Source organism: Mauremys mutica, chromosome 13, assembly GCF_020497125.1.
Source record: "Mauremys mutica isolate MM-2020 ecotype Southern chromosome 13, ASM2049712v1, whole genome shotgun sequence".
NCBI classification, from domain to species: domain Eukaryota; kingdom Metazoa; phylum Chordata; order Testudines; family Geoemydidae; genus Mauremys; species Mauremys mutica.
In genome coordinates, this window is record NC_059084.1 from 20,018,475 (window position 1) to 20,041,434 (window position 22,960).

General features: G+C 50.5%; 1 protein-coding gene across 3 annotated transcripts in view; it reads right to left on the reverse strand.

Annotated features, from left to right (window-relative positions):
* Positions 1-15,355: 15,355 nt before the first annotated feature.
* The window catches only part of SRC (SRC proto-oncogene, non-receptor tyrosine kinase), a 70,887-nt gene continuing 63,282 nt past the window's right edge, over positions 15,356-22,960 (reverse strand). For 2 of the 3 annotated variants that reach the window (XM_044985263.1, XM_044985264.1), the window contains exon 14: positions 15,356-22,902. In XM_044985263.1, coding sequence (XP_044841198.1) covers positions 22,694-22,902 — 209 coding nt within the window. In that variant the 3' untranslated portion in view covers positions 15,356-22,693. The remainder of the gene's footprint in view (positions 22,903-22,960) is intronic. The other variant, XM_044985265.1, reaches the window with a different exon arrangement.

Genomic DNA, 22,960 nt, shown 5'->3' on the forward strand with positions numbered 1-22,960 from the left:
ATTTGGCCATTGTTTTGCCATAACTCACTGCACAGCTGGTTCACAATAGTTCCTTCTGCTATTGTATTCAAAATCATATGGGGAGAGCTGTGAATTTCTTCATTCCAAGACTAGATCGGACTTGGATCAAATATTTAAAAATGAGGTTCTGACCATACTGCACTAAAGATGTGTGTGCAGGAGTTGGGGTGATGCTAAATTTACACTTTACTGTGAGCCCCAGCCCAAAGCTGTTCCTCCCTCAGGTACATACAGGGTCCTCATTACAATAGTATCTCAGTCCTTTACAGTCTGTGGTGTACTGAGCCTCATCCCGTCCCTGTGAGGGTGCAGGGAAGTACTACCCTTTTTTACAGATGGGACACCAAAGCCCAGATCCTCAAAGATATTTAAATACCTAAATATGTGAGGATTTGGGCTTAAGTCAGGGTCACCTAGGAAGTCTATAGCACAGCAGAGAATTAAACCTGTGTCTTGAGTCCCACGCCCTAACCACCAGTCAGACCCTCTTTCCTCACTGTAGAACACCACTGAAGTGCAGCTGCTCAGGGTGGAGGGTCTACCAACCAGCCCACACCACTGTATACAACAGTGGGGCTTGAGCTATGGAGGATACCAGCTCAAACCCGTAAACTATAGGGTCTTTCCATTCCATGCACAGCTGACCAGGTCTGTGTAAGGGCTCATCTGAATCCAGTGGCCCTGCTCTAATTTAAGATGCCTCTATGAAACCATTTTATTCAGATGGACAAGCTATTTTCCACATCCCCTTAAGAACTGCTTAGCTGACAGTGAATGCCATATGCCAGGGAGAGCTGATATGATAGACGAGGTAAGAGAGAGAGAGAGTGTGTGTGTGTGTGTGTGTGTCATATTTGTATATATATTGTCCATGTACACACACGCATGCACATTCTCCTCTTGCCTTAGTGCCTCTCCCCCCCCCCCAATAAAAACCCAAACCCCAAAAACACACCACTAGGCTAGCCCTGGAGACGTGGATTGTGCGTTTATGGTTGTAGGACCATTCTAACATTGCAGTACACAACTGTGCCACTTTGTGGCACCAAAATTTTTCTTGAATATTTGTATTTTGGAATATTACCCTTGTAGCCTTTGATTTTAATTTAAAGTGAATTTAGTAACGTATTACAACACTGTGGGTTTGGCTGTGGTTGCTATAGTTTCAAGCTCAGAATGAAAGTCACCTTAGTGCTATTTGCTTCAGTTTTAGAGTCCCTATGATCACAAAGACCAAGGATAGTGACCACACAGATTTCACAAGTACAAGGTCTAGCCTGTTTTATTAACGTTTCAGTTAACGTTATGATTACCCAAGCATAGAGAAATTCTATGAAGACCTATGCACAAGTTACAAATCTGCTCATACTTACATCCTTAACTGTGTTCTAAGGTCTGATGGCTGCCTTGCCAATTGATCAGCAGGAGAGAGATGGGTCCTGCTGAGGTTTTCCCATAGGGAACTCAATTTTCCCAGTCTGGATATCCTCTTTTTATAATGCGATTCTGAGTACCTCATTAGCATTGATGCATACAGTGCACTCTGCGCTTAGGGCATGTGTAGAAAAATGTGACTACAAGTATCATGTAAGCAAAAAATTACTCGTTAATTTTCATAATACCCCCACGAACTTGCAGTATGACCTTGTGTAAGTCACCTAACTTCTTTGTGCCCCAATTTGCCACTATCTGTACAACAGGAATAATTTACTTTACAGGAGCCTTGTGAGGCTTAATTCACCCCTTGACACCGCCGGGAGTTCCATGGATAGAAGGAGCTAGAGCAGCACAAGTGGTTTAGGCCTTGCAATGTATTAGCGAGTGCTTCAGCAGCCTGCTAAGCATACAGTGAACAGGGAATCTTAAACCATCCCTTTACCCCCAAAGACACTGCTGTGAACTTCAGAGAGAAGGTGTGAGGTTTCCCTGCGCTCTTCTTCCCAATCTCCACCTGCCACGTCGCTTTCAATTTGATTGGGGGATTACAATGACAAGCTAATCTGCCCTTTGGCTCTGCCTGCAGTTGCGACTGGGGGTGCGGGACATTGAGAATGGCAGGCAGCCACACTGACTTGGGGCAAAGTCCCAGGGGAGGACAGAAACGGGAAGACTCTGGAAGGGGCAGTCCGTAAGAGCATTGTTAGGTCACTTGCGTTCACTTGTCTGTTTTCTCTATGTTCTTCCAATGCAGAAAGCTAGTTTTGAAAGTGTAGCACAGTAGTGCTGCTTTGTTCATCCTGTCCCTATGGTGAGAGCCTGCTGAACGGACAGATCAAAACAGCCCCTAACTGCCCTGCTCTCCTAGTAGTAACTTCTTGGCGTTGCCAGGTCTTGGCTGGCTAAGTATCCCACCAGTCGGCACTGTTGAACTGCACAATGTCTTGGGGCTTTATTAATGCATCAGCTCCCTAAGTAGAAAGGTTGATTCTGATGAGGAATAATTCAAATTGAAAAACAAACAAAACCTCACACCCCAGAAAGGGAAATCCAAGCTGCTTTCATGTGACAAGGCTCTCAGGGGGGTTGCTAACAGTTGAGGTAAAATGGGGCTTTAATGGCAGGTTGGCCAATAAGGGGAGTGTTCTGGAATGGAGGTTGCCGCTGGAGAGATGACTTCATGATTGAAGCAATTGCTTTACACTGTGCCCTGGTGTGACATCAGACCTCCCTTTGATTCAAAGGAGTGACAAAGATGTAACAGAGCAAAACTCGGGCCATGGATTGTATTTTTCTTTCCCTTCCAGCCAGTTAAATTCTCTCTCTATTGCCCCCTGTACTTGTATCTTGCTGTGACTTTTGTGGTCTTGGGGGTCAGGATCAAGGTGAGAGGAGCTTGCATGGCTCCTGGCTGGGTTGATGCTTCAGCCTCCATCTCCTCCACTCCAACGAGCATGAAATTAACCCATGAGTTTTACAGGACAAACTGATTAATTCTGGTCTATTAGATCTTCTCCTTGAAATCTGTCCCTTTTAAGTAGGAGTGTTGCTGAGCCCCGCTTACTGCATCTGCTAAGAGCATTTGCATGTTCAGCTCCTCAGTGAGAACCACTCACCCTGGCAGTCTCGTTCCAGTCTGCTGAGCTGTTTCAGAGAAGCTCAGCCGACATCTGCCCCCAAATGGGGGGAGGGGTTCAGTATTTTAAAGGTAAATGGACTTGTGCCGAAAGGGGAAAAAAGATCCCTGACTCTCAAACCCCAGCGTGTTATTCCAGAGCGCCAGGTGCCACGAGGGGGGTGCGGTTGTGGAAACAGGAATTTCCTATTCTTGTGCTTTGCCCAGAAAAACTGGCATCTCTACCACCAGAGAGAGACTTTCTTGTTAGGCAGTTATGACTAGGGCCCTACCAAATTCACAGTCCATTATGGTCAATTTCACAGTCATTGGATTTTAAAAGTCATAAATTTCATGATTTCAGATATTTAAATCTGAAATTTCACAGTGCTGTAACTGTAGGGGTCCTGACTCAAAAGGAGGTTGCACGGTTATTGTAGGGGCATTGTGGCATTGCCACCCTTACTTCTGTGCTGCTGGTGATGGTGGCGCTGCTTTCCGAGCTGGGTGCCCACCTGGTAGCCACCACTCTCCGGCCACCCAGCTTGGAAAGCAGCACAGAAGGAAGGGTGGCAATACTGCAAACTCCCTACAATAACCTTGCGACCTCCTTGCAACCCCCTTTTGGGTTGGGACCCCCACCTTGAGAAACATTGGTCTCCCCCGTGAAATGTGTGTAGTATAAGGTAAAAGTACACAATAGATCAGATTTCACGGGGGAGACTAGCTTTCACGGTCCATGACGCATTTTTCACGGCCGTGAATTTGGTAGGGCCCTAGCTACGATACAGTGACAACCTTTTGGCCTCCTGAGAAAGGCAGGTTTCATTCCTTGTCAGGATATGCCCATGGCTCCCTCTTTGCCCTTTACTAATAAGCAGAAAAGAGATGCACAGTGGGCACTGGAAAGATACCTTCAAAAAGAGCTGAGGTGCAGTAACTTAGTAAATGGAACTGAACTGAACTCAGGAATGCAGGCTCCATGATCCTGCTAACCAGGCTTGCAGCATAGCCATAGTGTTAACCAGTCTTTTAAAAATGCTTTCCTGCTGCTGCTGCTGCAAAAATCACAAGGCATTCCAGAATCCTCAGTGCAATCTGTGATGCTTTCCTGGATATCCCCAGCCAAGCAAGTAGCATTGAGTATCTTGTGAGTGGGGTGAGACTTGCACAAGTATTACTTGAAGAGCACTGCTGTACATTCCGCCTTAGGAAAGGTGGGACCACTCTGCAGAAACCTGGGCAGAACTCAGGTTCCTTTTCCGCTCTGCCAGTCACCTCTAAGTGTGGTATTTATGCAGAGCTTTGGGGAAAATGAATCAGGGAATTAGAACTTTTGCCCTTCTACAAATCAGCCTCAATAATACCAAACTGCTGCTGATTTTATGAACTTCACTTTCCCACTTCTAATTCCATCCTTGCAGGCGTCAAGCACTAGTGGTAGATTTTAGAGGGAGGTTTCAAGTGGTCAGGCATCTCCTAGGTATGTGGCTGGCTTATGTGTTAGCCTGTAATGTAGTTAGTGCAAATGGTCAACTGTATATGTGGCTTCTGCTGTCTGGTACGCTTTCACTCCTCTCAACACTGCTGTCTCCCCGCCCTGGGATAGGAGTTCAGAATGTAGAGCATGGAGACAATAGTTTTGGCTTTCCTCTGCCCTCATTCTCCCTGTATTTGTGTAACACACAAATCCCATGCCTAGATTACAAAGAGATTAGGGGAGAAGCAAGCGCATGAAACAAACAGTGAGATTAATTCCTTTAGGAACCAACGTATGTAATCCCCCAAGGCGCATCTGCCAGTCCAAGTGAAGTTTAGCCAAAGCTAGTCTAGCAGCTAGAGAGGAATTTCTGTTGGGATCTCTCTAGCTGGGGGAAGGGTAAGGCAAGTGGGGTGACTGGCTGCAGCTAGCAGAAGGATGTTGTGTGCCTGATTTACACCCACCTATGCTTCATACAGGGTTTCTTTCAACAGTATCCCATCCCACTTGGTCATACATGCAACAGCCTCTCTTCTCCAAACTGCCCAGAGTCCAGCAATTCCATATGCTGTCCTGCCAGCTTAGCCATGGGTTCTGCCCCTCCCAAATCCAGCAGTCCTAAGTGAGACCTCCCCCAACCTCTCAGTATCTCCCTTTACCTTGTAGCAGAGATAGGCAAATCCTCTGGGCTCCTGCAACTGGGGAACCAGTCCCCTTGGGAGATGGGCTGCATTGTGAGGCGAAGAACAGGTCTTTTGATTCTTGATGTTGGTACATTTCCAGTGGGTGGGGTTGGAGCAGATCTCCTTTCTTTGAGGGGGAGGGGAGAGAGGGGGCAGAACAGGACTCCTGGCTCCCTATCAGTACCAGCCTCTGGGATGGGCAGAGCGAGGTATCACACAGAATTGGAAGTAAAATAAACTGCTTGGCTCCTTTGCAGTGCAGCTGCAGTTTGGTCTAATTTCCTCTCCTCCTGGTCTGCTGCTGGAGTGGGGATTCTGGGATAGGTCACGCACGTACCCTGGGGCAATCCAAGAAGGGAGGACCCTTGGTCTAGCAGCCAGGTGCACCCAACAGAGGGATGACACTTCCAAGGAGCAGAGGAGGCCGTAATGTTTTTGGGTGGATTGCAAAGTGGTCTTTTGCGGACTCCCCTTTCCCAACAGCACTAGTTCCTGCCCACCCTGCTCATGTCCCAGTGGACGGGGCTGGCCTAGGGATGAGTTAGGTTTGGGATGTATCCCAAGGCATCATCTCCCTAACACGACTCATTTTCCTTTAGAAATGTGAGAGCTGGAGAGAGGTTGCAGTAGCCGTGTTGGTCCTAGGATATTAGAAAGACAAGCTCTTTCACCAACAAGAGTTGGGCCAATAAACGATATTCCCACACCCCCCTTGTTGCTCTAGAGTTGGAGAGAGTCTGTTCAGTCCGTGCCCGCCTCCTGCTGCAACAGTGGAACCCAGGCCTCCATTCACACCTAGCAAGCAGCTCATCAGTTAGGTTTTCAAAGCGCTTCGCAAGGGAAAGACGTAACAAAGAGCCAAGGGTGTCCTCCACCGGTGCCCCCTCGGTGCCCAGGGAGTGTTTGAATAGCCGCTTGGTGAACAGTTGGAGCAGAGAGAAATTTCTGCTATGGAAACATGCACAGACTGGCATCCCCGTAGCATGGCCACTGCCCTGTTAAGAGCTGGGGGTGTTTACTGAAGCAATCCCAGGAATTCTGGGGGAGCGTTTGTGGAGGTATCACTGAATTTTGGCCTACAGCTTTTCCCTCAATATTATGAGCAAGGCCCTGTTCCTTTTCCCCACCCTACAAGCATCACTAGCTGACACCTACTAGAGGTGAGAGGTAACTGGAAGTGATTTAGTACAAGTGGCAGCTACAGTTTGGTAATTTCCCCTGCTACTGCAGATCGCATCAGGCGCTGCAGCCAGAGTGGGGAGGAGGTTGCTGTGACAGCAAAATTTTTCCTTTTTCACATCTTGAGAAATTTCAGGATGACTCTGCTGCTGACCGAGCCTCCTGGTGCAAGGCAGCAGCGCAGCTCCTTCGGCAAACGAGGAGAGGCAGGTGATGGCTAATGAGGAACCTAGTTCCTCAGTGCAGATCTTGGCTCAGAGAAGCGTGGTTACGTCATCTCCTGTGTGACACTTCTTAGGCTGAGTCTACACGTATGGTGGCAGGTAGAGGCTATATACTGTGTGCCCCCCAGCATGGGCTAAATAGTCGTAGAGAGGGTGAGGCCCTGCTTACGCAAGTGAAGATGCTCCAGAACGTTGCAGTATATACCTTACGTGGCTCTCTCCCCTGCCCAGCAGGGCCACCCATAGATACACTGCTAGAACTAGCAGTGTAGTGTCCCACTGCCTGCCCTCTGCCAGGGCCTTTCCCTGCCACAGGTAGCTGCACCCTGCAGTGAGCATGGATGCAGCCTGCTTTTTAGTGTGGTGGGTAGCTATGTGCACCCTACACACCACCAGCAGAGACAAGGCCTTATGCGCAGCTTCAAGCCCAGAAGGACATTATAGGCAGCTCCCCTCTGGTAAGAAGAGCCGTGCTTCATGATAAACTAGCACTCAATTGTTCATATGCCCCATGAGGCTGGGACACTTCCTCATTCACTAGAAATAGGGGAGAGACTCTCCGTGCTCCCGGATTATTTTCTGCCCAGCGGCACTGCACTCTGCCTACTGTATCAGCCCATAGGCCAGATTCGCAGGAGAACTCAGCACTCCTCGACACCAAAATAGGCGGCCAACATTTCAGAGGAGCCCAGCCCAGCAGGTGCTGAGCCTTCTTGAAGAATCTAGCCCCAGTTGAGGATGCTGTGAAGCACTTGCGCTGGCTATCCAGTGCAGATTAACAATCGGGGCCTTTTTTTTTTTTTTTTTTTAATGGCACCTGCAGAAGGCATAGGTTTAAAAAAAACAGCAGCAGCCTGCACCTTACCTAGTGAAGTGAGCCTAAACCCTAGTTTATATCCAGGGAGGTTGTGGAATCCCTCTCATTGGGTTTGTCCAACATGTACTTAAAAGCCTCCATCAGGAGGGGTCTAGGTTTACTTGGGCCTGCCTCAGTGCAGGGAGCTGGACTAGATGGCCTCTCAAGCTCCCTCCCAGCCCCACCGGTCTATGATTCCCTAATGTAGTCAGAGGGCAAATGGAAATGGTTGGTGGTTGCTTTGCCAGCCCCTACCCAGGGGTGAATCAATTCCTTACCTCATGTAATTAACCAGTAGCGTTGGTGTTTGTTAGCGCTTAGGCATATATACTTTCTAGAGACACTGACAGCCATGGAGCAGGGAGTCTCAGCTCTGCTTATGCCTAGATTTGCAGAAGTGCACAGCAGCGTCTAGAGACGCCACCTCACCCTTGAGGCCCATTAGAGCTGCCGAAGGCTGTTGAAAGCCTGACTCGTAGTGTGAGAGCAAGATTGGCCTCTGCCCTCGTGCAACAGCTCTGGTGGTGCTTGTTAACAGGCACAGTTAAAAGCTTCCAAAGCAAAATCCGATGACCACACCTAGTGAATTAGACAGCAAAAAAGCCTCCTATCTAACCGTCTAAATGTCTTAGCTTCTGCTGGCCTGGATATGTGCCCCACTTTCTCCCTGTAGTCACACCGCCCCATGCACAACCATTCCAAGAGGGAAAACTGAGGCCAGAAATCCTCTTTAGCTTGAGTAGAAACAAATAAGCCAGTTAAGGAATCAGCCTGTATGTCAGAGGCTTACAGAAGACAGTTGCTGCTGAGAAATATTCCCTTTCATTTTATGAATTGCTTTAACAGGCAATATACTACAAAGCATTAAACATTTAAAAAGACAAGACTGTCTCACTTACCAAACATAACAGTTCAGAGAAGCAGCTGGCAGGAGACAGGCAGCCAATGCTTAGAAAATTCTTCTTAGCAAACATACCAATTCCTCCATAGTTCACCACTGGGCCTTGTCATCAGTCTGCCCTTAAATGGCCTTTTCCTACTGGTGTACCTGAGATCAACTGTCCAATCCGTTTGATGCCAATCAGTTCCCTTTTAATTAACCTAATTAAGCAGGCCTGCCACATATCAGATTGTTGATCAAGTGGATTTTGCTGTCTAGATGATCACATGCCTTCCCACTAACCCCCACCCCCCACCCTCCAACAGCTAGAGCCTTTTTGCAATAAGGCTTTTGCCAGTTTCTACTTTTTGATTCATTTTCAAAACTCAAAGGCTCCTGGTGCATTTGTACTGACTCGGAGAGGAAAGGCTGGCCACCCAGGGTAGAGCTGACCGTGCGGCTGCCAACCAGAAACCAAACTGCCTTTCTCATAACACCATTTAAAAAAGATTACTGGTTTTATGAATAAGCTGGTTTCTGATTACACGTTTTTCCCCACCCCAGAAATGAGCAATGGCTGGTCAGTAACAGGGGAATCTACGAGGGGCTGGAACAGATTGAATGCTGGGCCATTGAGTACAGTACCCGCCCTGAAACCCATAGTACATTCGGCCAGGTGCGCAATGTGCATCAGAGGCAAAATGAGTCTGTGTGCCACTTCTATGGGGGGGGAGGGGGAGTCTCAAAATTCTTACAAACCTGGGTCAGAATTAGTATCACCATGTTATAAGTAGCAAAGAGTCCTGTGGCACCTTATAGGCTAACAGACGTATGGGAGCATGAGCTTTCGTGAGATGCCTGCATCTGACAAAGTGGGTATTCACCCACGAAAACTCGTGCTCCCATACGTCTGTTAGTCTATAAGGTGCCACAGGACTCTTCGCTGCGTTTACAGATCCAACACGGCTCCCCCTCTGATATGTTACAACATGTAATAAGTGGTGATGCAGAGTCACAGGCTAAGTAACCTGCCCAGGGTCACAGAGTGAATTAGTGACGGAGCCAGGTCTCCTAAGGCCCAGTCCCCTGCACTAATCATTGGAGTACCCGTCTCTCCATGTGTCGTTAGTGCTGATAAAATTACCCAGCCACTTTCGAAACCCCGGCCCATTGGTTGACACAGATACTCTTTGGTGCAGCAGCCCTGGAACAAACCCCATGGTCTAACTGCAGCACTACGTGTGTAGCTTCCTAGCACAGTCCTAGGGGGCCTGACAGACAGGGGGTCAGTGAAGCACACACCTCCCTTTTCGTACACAAATCTTGGCCCGGGGGGAGAGGCGGCTGGGGTGTGACGGGAGTGGGGCAGGGGGTGTGTGAGGGGGTGGGGGGAGAGAGGGCAGGGTCTCTGGGCGGTGGGAGATCTCTGTGATTGGACCTGGAGGCTCCCAGAGCCCGGGTGAGTAGTCTAACCATAGGGGACAAAAGAGTGATTCACCTTTAAGACAGAGCCCTGTTCAAAACCCTCCCCCTCAACTGAGTGTGTGTGTGTGGGGGTGGGGGGTCAAGCCAACAGCCCCATGAGGAGCCTAACCACTATGCTACGCAGGGGGGGCTCACACTCAACACTTGCTTTGGCCCAATTAATAAAGTGGAACAGCGTCAACAGGGCAGCTCCTTTGTGACATCCTGACACCTCAGCAAGTAGCTGGCGGCCTCAAACCACTGCAGCCACCAGCCCACGCACAACAGGGTACTACAGACGGCTTAGTGGGTTGGTGGTTACCAGGGGCGGCTCTAGACAGTTCGCCGCCCCAAGCACGGTGGCATGCCACGCCACGGGGGGGGCGCTCTGCCGGTCGCTGGTCCCGCGGCTCCGGTGGACCTCCGGCTGTGGTGGACCTCCCGCAGGCTCCACTGAAGCAAGGCTGGCTGCCTGCCTGCCACCCTCCCGGTGACCGGCGGAGCGCCCTCCCCCCCAAGCCCCCCGGCAGCCTGCCGCCCCAAGCACCTTGGCGTGCTGGGGCCTGGAGCCGCCCCTGGTGGTTAACCAGTGACTAGTTAATGAAAGTAGCCCAGCATCAACAGGACAGACAGAAGGAAACCACTCTGCCAAGCCGGTCTCATCAGGCACCAGGAAGCTCTGACCCAGGGCCACTAACCGCCCAGGGGAGGCCCCCCCCGCCCCACAGGGTGACAGAGTGCGTTCTACATTTACATCTCACTTTGGCGAGTTAATTAAAGTGAAGCAGCTTCACCAGGAAAGCCTCAGCCCAGGGTGCTCCCTCCCCACACCTCAGCAAACCCTCACCGTCCGGCAGTCCCACGAGAACACTGCTTAAATCCATCTCCGCAAAGAGCAGGAGGCTTGACCCAACCGCTCCCATAGGCTAGGTGAGTACCCAAAACGCTGGGCTATAGAGGGCTTCTTACACTCTCTGTGGCCCAATTAATATGTAATTATTTATTAAAGTGACACAGCTGCCATAAGCCATGACGAACACCCCATCTCAGCATACCCCTGCTGGCAGTGATTTGGATACTCACATGAAAGCGTGCAGACCCTCTAGTCACAGCCCTTCGCACCAAGCAGAGAGGGCACTGACCCAGGGTCTCCCCTCGCCCCCCAATCTCCCACCCCTAACCAAGGAGGAAGCAGGGCATAGGCTGAAGGGAATGGCAGCTAGTGTCACTTCTACCGTGTTCAGCATTGTCCCTGGCTGCAGACCAGTAGGAGGGAAGGTGGCAGGGTGGTGGGGTGGGAGTGCAGGGGGCTAATTCCCAAGGTCATAGCCCAGCTCCTGCCAGAAAATGTCAGCAGCTCCCCTCTGCTCCCCATTGGCCTGTCTCCCTGCTCCCAGCCCTGCTGGCATCTCTCTTCCTGCCACAAAGCTCGCCTTCCACAGGCCTCCCCACCCCTTGCTCTCTCCACTGTCCCTAGCACCTGTCTCGCCCAGCCCTAGTGGCTCGGTGCCAGCTCTTGGGCGCTCTCCTGTAACATTTCCTGCCCCCCCTCACACACCCCCGTTCGTGAGGCAGGATCCAAGCTGCTGTGTCTCTTGCTACAGCCACAAGAGTTGCTTCTTCGTGGTGCAAAAGCGATTTCTTGTCTTGTAAATGGCTCCTGGTTTTGACTGACTAGGCCAGTCACCAGCCAGCAGCTGCAATTGATGCAGGATTCCAGGTAGTTAGCCCAGAAATGCCATTGACAGAAGCCTCTAAAAGCTTCCCCATCTCCCAGCCTTCCCCTAAGGCTGGACTGTCCAGCCCCACGTCCTGTACAGCTGCCCCGCCTTCCCTTTCCATGAACTACCCAGGGAAGCGAGGCCTATAAACAAGCAGCCCCCAGTGCTAGCTGTTATTTCCTCTACACTCATTGCATATTATAGTTCTGTGAGCCACTAACATGTTACAATGGAGGATTCAGGGACTCCCTGGCTGCCTTTCCAGGGTGAGAATTTTGCTAGGGATAGAATCACAGGGCGTAGGCCAAGCAAGACTAACCCCACCACCAAAGTAAAAGCACCCCTCTCTGTCCCCACTCCCCCATCCCCCCAAGGGAGGCAGCTGGAGGCTTTAACCAGTGCCATAAATGCTGCTTCCTTTCTCAGCCATCTCCCACCTTGGGCTGAACAGAACCCAGCCACTGAAACAGCTAAAGCGAGGGAGAGCGCCTCTGGGCTGCTGGCAAGAGCAGCATGATCCAGAGCCTTGACTGCATGCTGGGTGCCACCGAGCAGAGGGGACGCAGCATAAGGAGGAAAGGGGAAGCCACGGTTCTTTGTTTCCGTCAGGGGCCAGGCATGCACTAGGGCTTGCTTGCCAGCCTGGTGCAGCCCCCCTCGTGGCGTGGTGATAAGATCCCAGCCCTTCCACACTGTGGCCAAAGCAGGCTCAGTGTTGCTAGAGGCTCTCCTGAGGGTTAGCCCAGTTTGAAGCAGGGGAGAACTGCACCAGTGCAAAGAGCAGCTTGGCCCGTGGGCACTAGGGTGTCACACTGGTGCAGTTTCAGTGATGGCTGGGCCTGGAGCTCACGAAGCTCAGACTGGCACCCTGGGGAAATGGGGATGAGCTACTGGGACATGGATCCTTTCCAATCCATCTCCATCTCATACATGGGCAGAGTCCACAGCTGCATCCCAGCAAGCACCATCCCCACTGGGAGGAGGGGCTGAGGCGTGTACAGGCCGCAGAGCCTGGACTTCCATCTTATCCCTAGAAGATGCCCCTTCTGGACCCGGGTAAGGTAGGCTGGTGGGCAGAGTGTGTGTCAGCTTGGAGGGGTGCCACTGCCCAGGCTCCCCCCAGCTCTGTAGATGGGTCTCAGACTCAGGTCCCCAGACTGCCACCCGGCTCCTCTCACTAGCCTGAAATTCACGTGGGGGAAATCAAATCTCAAAACTGTTAAAGAAAAAGCAACAAATAACCGAACTGTGAGTGCAGGGCTCCAAAAACAAAGGCAGGAGCCTGCAGCCGGCCCTAGCACACGTGAGGGTATCTCAATGACTGCACATTCCGGTGTCCATAGTGCACATTAGGCTGCGTGCTGCAAACAGAAGAAGTTGGAGCGGCAGGGAAGGGGGATCAGGACGAAGAGGCAGGATCTTGGTTTTATTCACACAAAAAAGGCTGCATTGACTGGAAGGAGCCTGCACGGTGCTAAGGAAAGCAGAATGAAAGGCCTTGTCCTGGCATGGGGGTTGGTCCCAATTCCAGCCGTCGGTGTAGATGTGTTCGATTTAATTAAAAAGCTACTGGAATGGCTCACCGTGTCCGTGGAGTTTCCCTGATGGGTGCCTGCTGGAAGTATTGATGTGGCTGAGAAGGGATGGCAGCGCACACTGCACCAGCTCAGCAGGCATCAGAAAAGGTCTGTACAAGTCCCCCCCCGGGAAAAACAATCTGTGTCACACAGTAAATCCAGCGGCAGCAGAGCTGGTCGGCTAAAGCATCACAGGGTGAACGGGAGGCAAAACGTTGTGCACGCTGGTGTGAGTGAAACCTAAACAGTGAATCAACCTGGGCTGCACAGTGGGGCAAAACAATGGAGCCTGGTGGTGGGTAAAAGGTCCCACAGAACACCACAAACACCTAATGTTAAAGGACAGCAGAACAGAAGGGAAGTCCAGGCAGTAGGGTGATAGGACACACCTCCTGGCGCAACCGTCTCTGGGCTTGCTGCCTTCATTATCTTGTCAGAAGCAGGGGCGGCTCTATCGTTTTTGCCGCCCCAAGCATGGCAGGCAGGCTGCTTTCGGCGGCATGCCTGCGGGAGGTCTGCCGGTCCCGCGCCTTCGGTGTACCCCCCGCTGAATTGCCGCCGAAGCCGTGGGTCCTCCCACAGGCATCCTGCCGAAGGCAGCCTGACCGCCGCCCTCACAGCACCCAGCAGGCCGCCCCTCACGGCTTGCCGCCCCAGGCACGCGCTATTGCTGTGCTGGTGCCTGGAGCCGCCCCTGGTCAGAAGGTAATTGGATCCCAGGGTTTATTGTACAGTATCGTAGATTAGCTCACAGCCCTCCTGGCCCAGGGTAATCTTGTTACAGGCTTACACAGCCACCTGCGAGTCCCACACCATGAGCACCAGTGGCTGATGGATACACGAGGAGCGAGCCTAGAGTGGGGGAAATGGCAGAGGGGAGCTTTCTCTGCAACATCTTGGCAGACCTGCAGTTTTCACAACAGTCTGATGCATCAGGAGCGTCCAGGGTCTCAGGCACAGAGCACGCTGCTGGGAATGGGCTGCTCTGCACGGAGGGCCACTAGCCTTTTCTACCCTGCACGGACCACGAGTCAGTCACGGCCTCCATGATTTTGTGTGACCTCTGCAGCTTCAGGCCCAGGTGGCGGGGCTTGGCCTGGCCTGGCCTGCTGTGATTTATTGTTTATTGCCTGCATCCTATCCCTGACCTCTACTAAAAATACCCCTCACAAAATCTTAGCCTTCGTGATGATCAGTCCCTGGCCACCAGGGGGCAGTAGGGGAGCAAAGAGGGAGCCCACTATCGCTGACACCTTGGCCCATAACGATAAGGGGATTTTCACAACAAAGCAGAGCCCAGGACATGCCTTCTATCATAGGTAAGGTTGCCGATTCTGGTTGGACGTATTCCTGGAGGTTTCATCACATGACAATTTTTTATTAAATATTAATCTTTAATTCCTGGACACACCAGGCCAACCCAGGAGGGTTCACAACCCTAAATTTGTAGACCGTAGGTCACCCCTTCAGGTGCATCCAAGAGCCACAGGCACCAACCAACCCTTTGCTACAGTGCAAATCCAGGGGACGGTTCAGGGTATAAAGATCAGAGCTGAAATACCTAGAATTGCTAGAAATGTAAATGCCATCAGGACTCATCCAGCCTCTGCCTTCCCTGGCATGACCGTAAGTTGCATTGGGCTGATGAAGCCGTTGCATGTGGACAGTAAGGATCATGCAAACCGGGGTCAACTGCAAGGTTCATCTGTTTGGAGCAGCACGTGAGCCCAACTGCTGCAAACAGATCAACTTTGCAGTTGACCCCTATTTCTAAAGTCTACCTCATCTGCAGCCCCCTTTTCCATGTCGGGAAAACTCACATGCAGCTGTGATCAGGCTAGTGTGAATCTTATCTGGCAGGACAAACGCACTAGATACAAGAGTTAATGTAGTAAGATAAGTAGCACAGATCTGCTCCCAGCACAGCCTATACCATGCGTACATTACTTTAACATCGACACCTGACTTGCTGTCTTCATTCAGCAGTCTTGTTGGGGTCCTGCAGGGAGCAGCAGCTGGAGGTGAGCTGCAAACCAATCATGCCTTCAACTGAATTCTATTGTGGCATGGCCAGCAGGACAGCCTACACTCTCACACTGAAACAGTAATGCAGATGGGAGGAGATGCTAAAATAAGCAGCAAGAGCCTCTGGCACAGAGCACATCAAGCATGTTGTGTTTATTTTAAAGGAAAACCAGCTCCATCCAAGTGTGTCAGGGGAGGGAAGATTCCCCAATGAAGCTCCAGCTTCTTCCCAGAGCTTCAGTCCACACCCATATCCCAGTACCAGCTGGGAGAGCAGTAAATCAGTGAGGGATGTGATTATCTGCAGGCTGTGCATCCACGATGAAGCAGCTACTCGTGTTAAGGCCCAGCTCCAACCTGCATTAACTAACATTTAGAGGACATATAAAGAAACCAAATTTTGTAGGAGCAGTGCTAGTCAGCCCCTCTCCTTTTTCCTGGGGAGCAGCAAAAGGAATTGAGATTCAGTTTGCCGGTAGTTCCAGCTGCTTTAATATTTGTACACAATAACCCAGCTCTGCCGCCAGTCGACTCCAGGGACTTCACATTACCCTACCCGAGGAGCTTGTCTATTCTATGACAGAGCAGAGGTTCATTTTTTGCAGGCCTTCTGGAAGCCCGTTCCCAGCAGGGCTGAGGGATTCACTAAAGCTGTGCAGGCCCCGAGATGTTCATTGGCAAGGAAGGAGTTCTTGGCTCAGCAGGCTGCGATGGATTTGATACGGCGGAGTGTCACTGGCTAGAGCCATGCTGTTGAGAAGGGCACTGACTAAAGCTAATAGTCTGATGGGCCTTGCTAGTACAATGCCTGGTAGAACTTGCTGCCTTGATACAATCTGAAAATTTAAGTTGATGGATTGGGGAGGAAAAATGAGGTTAGGTAAGGAGAGAGCCAGCTACCCAAGTAGTGTAAAGCATCCTAACGCCATTGAAGTCAATAATCAGTATGCCAGTGAGTGCCAGCTGAAGTCTGGCCCGAGATCTGTAAGAGGTGCTCAGCTATTGCAGGTTGGAGCTCATGCTTGTTTCAGGACGTGCACTGGCACAGAAAGCTACGCACTGCTGCACACACAAGAAGCCAATCTTTTCATTCATACACAAGATACAAGTTTTCTGGTGAGGTGTGTGTGTTTAATCAGACAAACTGCAAAATATTTACACCAATATCAGAGTTTCAAAGAATCCCCACCTCCCACTCCACAAATCTGGGGACTTTAGGTTTTTCCAAAAAGTTTTTTTATAAAAAAAAAAACGAGGGGGGTGGACTAGATAGTTAGATACTCAAAAGGCAGTGGGGTGGGGAGCAGGGAAGAGAGGCAGATCACCACATTCTCTGCATAGTCAGCAGCCGGAAATTTTACAAAACACTTAACAAGTTACAATAACAGAAGAATACCTTGTACAGTGTTATTTATTTCCCTGAATCAATGCCAAAGAGCATCAGACTCACTAGGTAAAGAGATTCCTCTTTAGTTTATTGGCTTAAAAAATAAAATTGGCAAAACACACAGTCTGTCCATCCTGCTGCCTGCAGGGTATTAGTCAGTTCCAACGCCAGTATCCAGCCCTAAGACATAACAGACCCTAGGTTCTCTCGTGTCCACACACAGGAGGGTCACCCTGCTCTACCACACTCTAGATCATGCACAATGAAGAGGGGTTTACTCTGAACCTGGGACAAAAAAGAATTCAAAGAATCCTGCTCTAGTCTTCTTCAAAGCTTGCCAAAGACAGGGAACGAGAGCATCCCGTGTTCACTTAAATTATTAATAGTCATTATTGCTACACCAGCTGTAGTAAAATCAGACAGAGCTGGAAACAATCCGTGTTTAAGTCATTCTGATCCCCCATCTTCCTTTGAAAAAATGTACATACTGAAAAGAATTTTTTTTAAAATATGTACATCTTCCATTGCCGCCTCCTTCCCAGCTCCTGTCAGCCTGCTGTTCTTCAGCATATTCCAATTTTTGTTTCTGAAGCAACAATTTCTCCTTGGTGGTAGGTGTTTAAAGATATATCATGTAAATTATACAAGCATCACTGGCACACCACACACTTAATGCCCCCCCCCCACTTTCTCTGCATGTTGGAAACCTTACCAAAAAAAAAAGGGGGGGGTGAGGCAGGAATCTGATCTCACTAGTAATTAGGATTTCTCCACAACTGCTCAACATATGCAAAAAGACACAGAACATGAAAAAGGGACCCAGAGTCCCTGCTCATGAATGAAGAAATCTAGACACAGCAACTTTTATGCTGTGCAGAAGGACCTTTTAGTCCAAAAATTTACTTAAAAGAATACAGAAAATTAACATTCTAACCAAGAAAGGTAGGAACTTTTCTTGGAGATGAGTGGAAACTCAGCCTTTTAGAGAGAAAGAAAAACAGTTTTAATAAATAAGAGAGAGATGCAGGGCTGGGTTTGTGTTTTCATCAGTCCCATTTTCCCTGAGCTCCTGGGGGGAGGAATGCCTAAAAGGAAGATTCTCATTTGGGTCCCAGCAGCTCTGGGAGAAAATGAACTATCCCTCCCACCATGCCCAGGTTTGGAAGAGAATGCCAGTAAAGCTCAATTTCTAGCCACTTTTGAGGGGATAGGTTGGGAAGACAATTACCTCATCCCTCTGCACCTGCTTCTCCCCTGCTGGACGGGGAGGGTTTTATTCTGAGGGGCCAAGGCTGGTGCCACGTCAGTTAATGGGAGTTGTGTCCTGGATTTCAGTGGGGCCTGTACGTGGCTGCAAGAGCTCAGGAGAAGGCGGCTTTAAAAAGAGTCTACAAAGCCAGGATGGAGTCACACTCCACCTAATTTTCTGACCCTAATGATTTTTAATCACAAAGGCATATCAGCAATACAGACAAGATACGCGAGTTAAAGCGGCTCTATAATAGCAGCACTGTTAGGATATCTCCCAAGGTTGCTTGCATCGTATTATGATCAGGCAGGGATACGGGGGACAGAAGGACAGATCCCATTGGAACCAACTGGAGTTTTGGCACAGATGGCAGTGGAAGGATTTAGCTCACATGCAGCCAGTCATCTCCCTGAATGCCCCTGGGCACCTCTCTCACCCCACTAGCTCCACTTGGGGGATTCACCACAGCTGCCAAGACATTTCTGCAACTTGCAGTTGTGATACACATGGACCTGGCACCTGGTGGAGGTTTGGCTCAATTGCCCTAAAGATGGGGAACGATCCCAACATGGAAAAAGCGTTAGGGCCATGATGGAAGAAAATGTACGGAAAATACCAAAGCTCATTTTGCTCCACAGGCTGGGGTGGTCAGGGACTGGGGGAAGCACATCAGAATCAATCACTTGAGTCCACTTTCAAGGTCATGCGTGGCTGTGCCGCATGCTTTTCTAGGGTTTTTTTAATCCCATGTGCTTCTGAGATTTCACTCACCCTAGAGGGCATTTCTCCAGGGGAAGGATTTGTGCCTGCCCAGCACTCCTTAACACTCCCCAGAAAAGTAGTTCTCCTCTGCATCAAGAACGGGCAGCTGAGCCAGACCAAACCCAGCCTTGGGCAGAATGGATCATTTTGAACCATGATGCCAGCCTACAGTTCTGGAGAACAGAGGGTCAGGGGTCACTCTCAGCCAGTGTGCCAAAGCACCCCACAGGCCAGATGCCACCTAAAGGAAGCAGTTAGGACAGCACTTGTTTGAGACAGCTAAACTCTTTGAGTAATGCATGGACTAAGCAGGCCACAGAGGTTGGGCTTGGAGCACAGTCCCTCAGCTGCCAAAGGGTTTGGTCCGTGGGGATTATTGGCACACTGAAGAGCATCCAAAAATACAGACAAAAATGAGCGAGTAATGACAATAAACAAAGCCTTGCGGGCAAATGGCAAAGAATTCCAGTTACATCCAAATGCAGACATGAGCGGTACCTTAGAAAAAACACATGCAACTAATTCAATGGGGGCTCTGGGTGAGCACCCAGGCGACTCGAGGGCTATGTACAAAACCAGGCTATTTTACAGCTCATTAGAAGTTCTCCCTTTTAAGAAGCCATTACCCCACAGAAAGCTGCTGGGCTGCTCCAGTTGAACAGCGTAACTTTGCTAGAAAGAGGTGATTCAAATAGGGCTTCGGTGGCTGCTTGGGTTTTATAGTTTGTTTAAAGAATCATCCATCATGAGGTGAAGGCAGGAGCAAGATGGGTCACTGAAAACAGTCAAACTCAGAAGCATCTCCAGCCCGTCTGTGATGTAGGGGAGGGCAGTCCTGCAGCCCCTTTCTACATCCCCACCCCACCGAGCGTCCTCCCTTCTAGAGGTTGGCCAAGCGCATCTCAATCCTGCTCCAAGGACAGGCCTGCACCACATGGGGCTTTATGACTGGACCTCATTTAGAATGAAGAAACCCTTCAGGACTGAGCAGATGGGACTTCACCTGGCGCATCTGGAGACCTGGGCCGAAGACCAGCCAGCTGTCTTGGCCAAGGATGGGGCAGTGTCTTTTGCGTTCTCTCCTGTCTTTGGCACAGCACCTGCCCATTAATGACACTTTGCCCATATGGGCACCATTTGCTATTCCACCTCCCTGTCTCTTGCATTCTGACATTCCAGGTCTACCTCAAAGGGGGAAAAAAATGCTACTGAGCAGCAAGGAGCCTTTCTTCTGCAGCAAAAAGAGAAATGGGACGGCTGTTCCTTCGGCAGTGCTTAGGCCTCACCTCCAACACGGCTGTATTAGGGAACCATATTGATATAGAGCCCCATGACAGTCTGGAGTTAACGAGAGTTGGGGTTCCCTCCCTCCCGCACTGAAGAGAGTGGGTTTTTTGCTTAGCACTTTCACTGAAAGGCCAGGCTCAGTCTCCATTTTAACACTCCCTGCTGCAGATCTCAGCATAGCATTCCTCCCTTGTCCGTTTGGGACCAGTATCTGAGACACAGATCATTCATTTGCAGTGTTGTCCTAGACTGCAACTAATGACCTGAATCCAAGTGCTGGGCCAGTCCAGCTCTTACTGCCCTGCATACAATCCATCCAGCTGCCTGTTCTCCCTGGCAGCTAAGAGCAGATGGAGAGTTGTGTCTTGACCCGTGGCTACTGTAACCTCTCCTGCACCATGACTGACTTGGCTGTAGATGGCCTATTAGCTTCTCTATCAGGGTAAGGGCACCAGAAAACCCCCCTTGACAGCAGCTTGAGCTAGAACTGGTGTCTGAATCTGCCTTCCACCAGCTCTTTCCGCCTGAGGAAACAGCAGAAGAGAAGATCAGCAGTGATCTGGCAGGAAGGGATTCCTTAGAGATTTTAATAACTATATACACACAGGGCAAAGCTTGCAAACTTAAGTCTGCTGTTTATTCACAAGCCTGATGAAAAATACAACCAGCCACTTGTGTGTCAACTGCTGTCAAGGTAGCCTCTGCCACGTGGCTGCATAAATACACGCATGGAAGCCACTCATGCACCATCAGAGCGCGTTAACTGGGAGCAACAAGCTGTTTGCTGAAGAAAGTACCTAGGATCCAATCCTAGAGAGTGCTGAGCAACCTGAGCTCCCAAGGATTTCAGTGGGAAGTGAGGGCTCTTAGCACCTTAGAGAATCAGGCCCTTCCTCCTCCCTTTCCTCACCAAGGCTTGGAACAGAGATTTTGCCTGATTTCTGCATTCATGGGCCTGAGGCCAGGTTGCAGCAAGGGCATGACGAGGCCAGACTCCAATACACGATGAGGCAAGGAGGTTGCTTCCCTACCTTGCCACGCTGCACACAGGGCAGGTGCAAAGATCCCACCAGGATTCCAGAAGAGCTCAGCTCCAGTTGCTGAAGCCTGGGGTTGAGTGGAAGCACTGAACTAGTGATCTTCCCCGTGGGAGCCCTTTCCCAGACCCTCACCCGCACCCAGGGAAAACAGCCATGGAAGCCAGGCTAAAGCAGCAGAATCCAGTTTTAACTTTTAGGCAGGGTCTGGAGTTTAGGTGACGCCCCCAGGTAGCTCAAGACCAATTATGGAGTGAAGATGGAGGGGAAGGCCCCTCTGCTCTCAGGCAGAATGGAGACTTCACCTCCACCCTGAATGCATCCATAAGTAGTTCTTGAAACCACACCCCCATGGAGTGGGTGATGCACTCCTGGGATTCTCCCGAGCTCAGCAGCCTGCGGAGGATAGGACAATGGGGCATGGCCAGGGCCCCATTACTCTAGGTAAGAAGCTAGCTCCATATTAGGCCTTGATTCAGACACAAAGAAACCTTTGCTGGGCAGAGGCTTTCCTGACTGTGGCAGAGTTGGCACCAAAGTGTCCCAAGAATGACCGCCCCTGCTTCTCTGGCACTAAAAACCTTGCAGTAAACTAAGATGCATCTGAATGAGGAGAGGCAGGAGGGTCTGGCTGGGTGTTCCCCAGGTGAGCTGCTTAGGGTGCTGGCTGGAAGACCAGGGGTACTTCGTTGACGAATACCCCTCAAAGCAATAGGGGATTGGCAGCAAAGGTAGGAAAAAGGAGGGGTATCCTGCCCCATTGGCATTTGCCTTAGTGTGTCTCTAAGAAGTAGTCATCAAGATTACAAGGTTCCCTTCGCTGAGTCAGACGAGACTGGAAGACAGAAACCTGCAGCTCATGATCTAACGTGGTCCCGATACAAGTCAGAAGTCACTGGCCCCATGAGTAGCAACACTGAACACTAATGCAGCCGCACGTGCAACTCAGCCATGAAGTCCTTCTAGCTCTCCAGTAGAACCTCGTCCGGGGAGAAAAATCACCTCAAGAGCCTCCAGGTCTATATGGCACAGTCAGCGTCCCTGATCCAAACTCACATGTGCCTGGGACCTGCAGCAAGGCAAGGGGGCTGGCGCTAGTGTCCCAATGCCACAGCCCTGTACACCAGCGAGCACTGAAATGTGAACGTCCTCTCTGGAAGAGTCTCTCAGTCTGAAACCACAAACATTCCTGTAGCGAACGGCAGCCAAGTCTGCTCTGGGAACAGGCGTAGGGAGCAGAGAGGTATGGGAGGAAACTTGTGCTGGTTTAAAAGAAAGAGAGAGGCTGGAAGCTGCATGATCGGAGATTGAAAGGTGTCGATCTGTAGCATTAGCATCCAGTCCCAGCAGAGCCAAGCGCTCCAGTGAGAGGCAGGCTGCAAGGAAGCCTAGGTCACTGTTAGACAGAGATTGCATAATGCTTTTCATTGCACTTCAGAACTACTAGGAGGAAGACCCCTGAAGGCCCCTCCAGCTTCTGCACAGATCTTCCCTCCTGGGTTTCTTCTGGAAAGGCTCCTTCTCCAACCCCCAGTCACTGCACGCAGCCAATTCCCTTCAGACTCATCTCCAGGTCAAATGGCCACACTTTGTTAAACACAGACCATAAATCAGTAATTCGTGATCAGGAGAACCCAGCCCCCTCCACTTTGCGGGGCTAAAAAGCACCAGTCCCACCCTCTGGGAGAAGGACTAGTCACCAGACCCAGACTCTGCAATGAGTTCCTGAGATGCCGTGTGTCTTGTGACATGTGCATGGACACACCAGGAGGAGAGCAAGGTCTTTGGCACCAGGAGCCATCCCCATGTCTATAGGTTCTCGCCCGGCTGGTACTGGGGCTCTGTCGACGTGAAGTAGTCCTCCAAGAAAGCCTGAAGGTACTCGAAGGTGGGCCTTTCCTCGGGGTCCTTCCTCCAACACTGGCACATCAGATCGTGCAGCGATTCGGGGCACTCTGGAGGACAGGGCATCCGGTAGCCACGTTCCACCTGGTCCAGCACTTCCCGGTTAACCATACCTGATAGCCAAGAGAGGGAATAGTGAGACATACCAAGGCTAGCTGACTTGACTAAGAT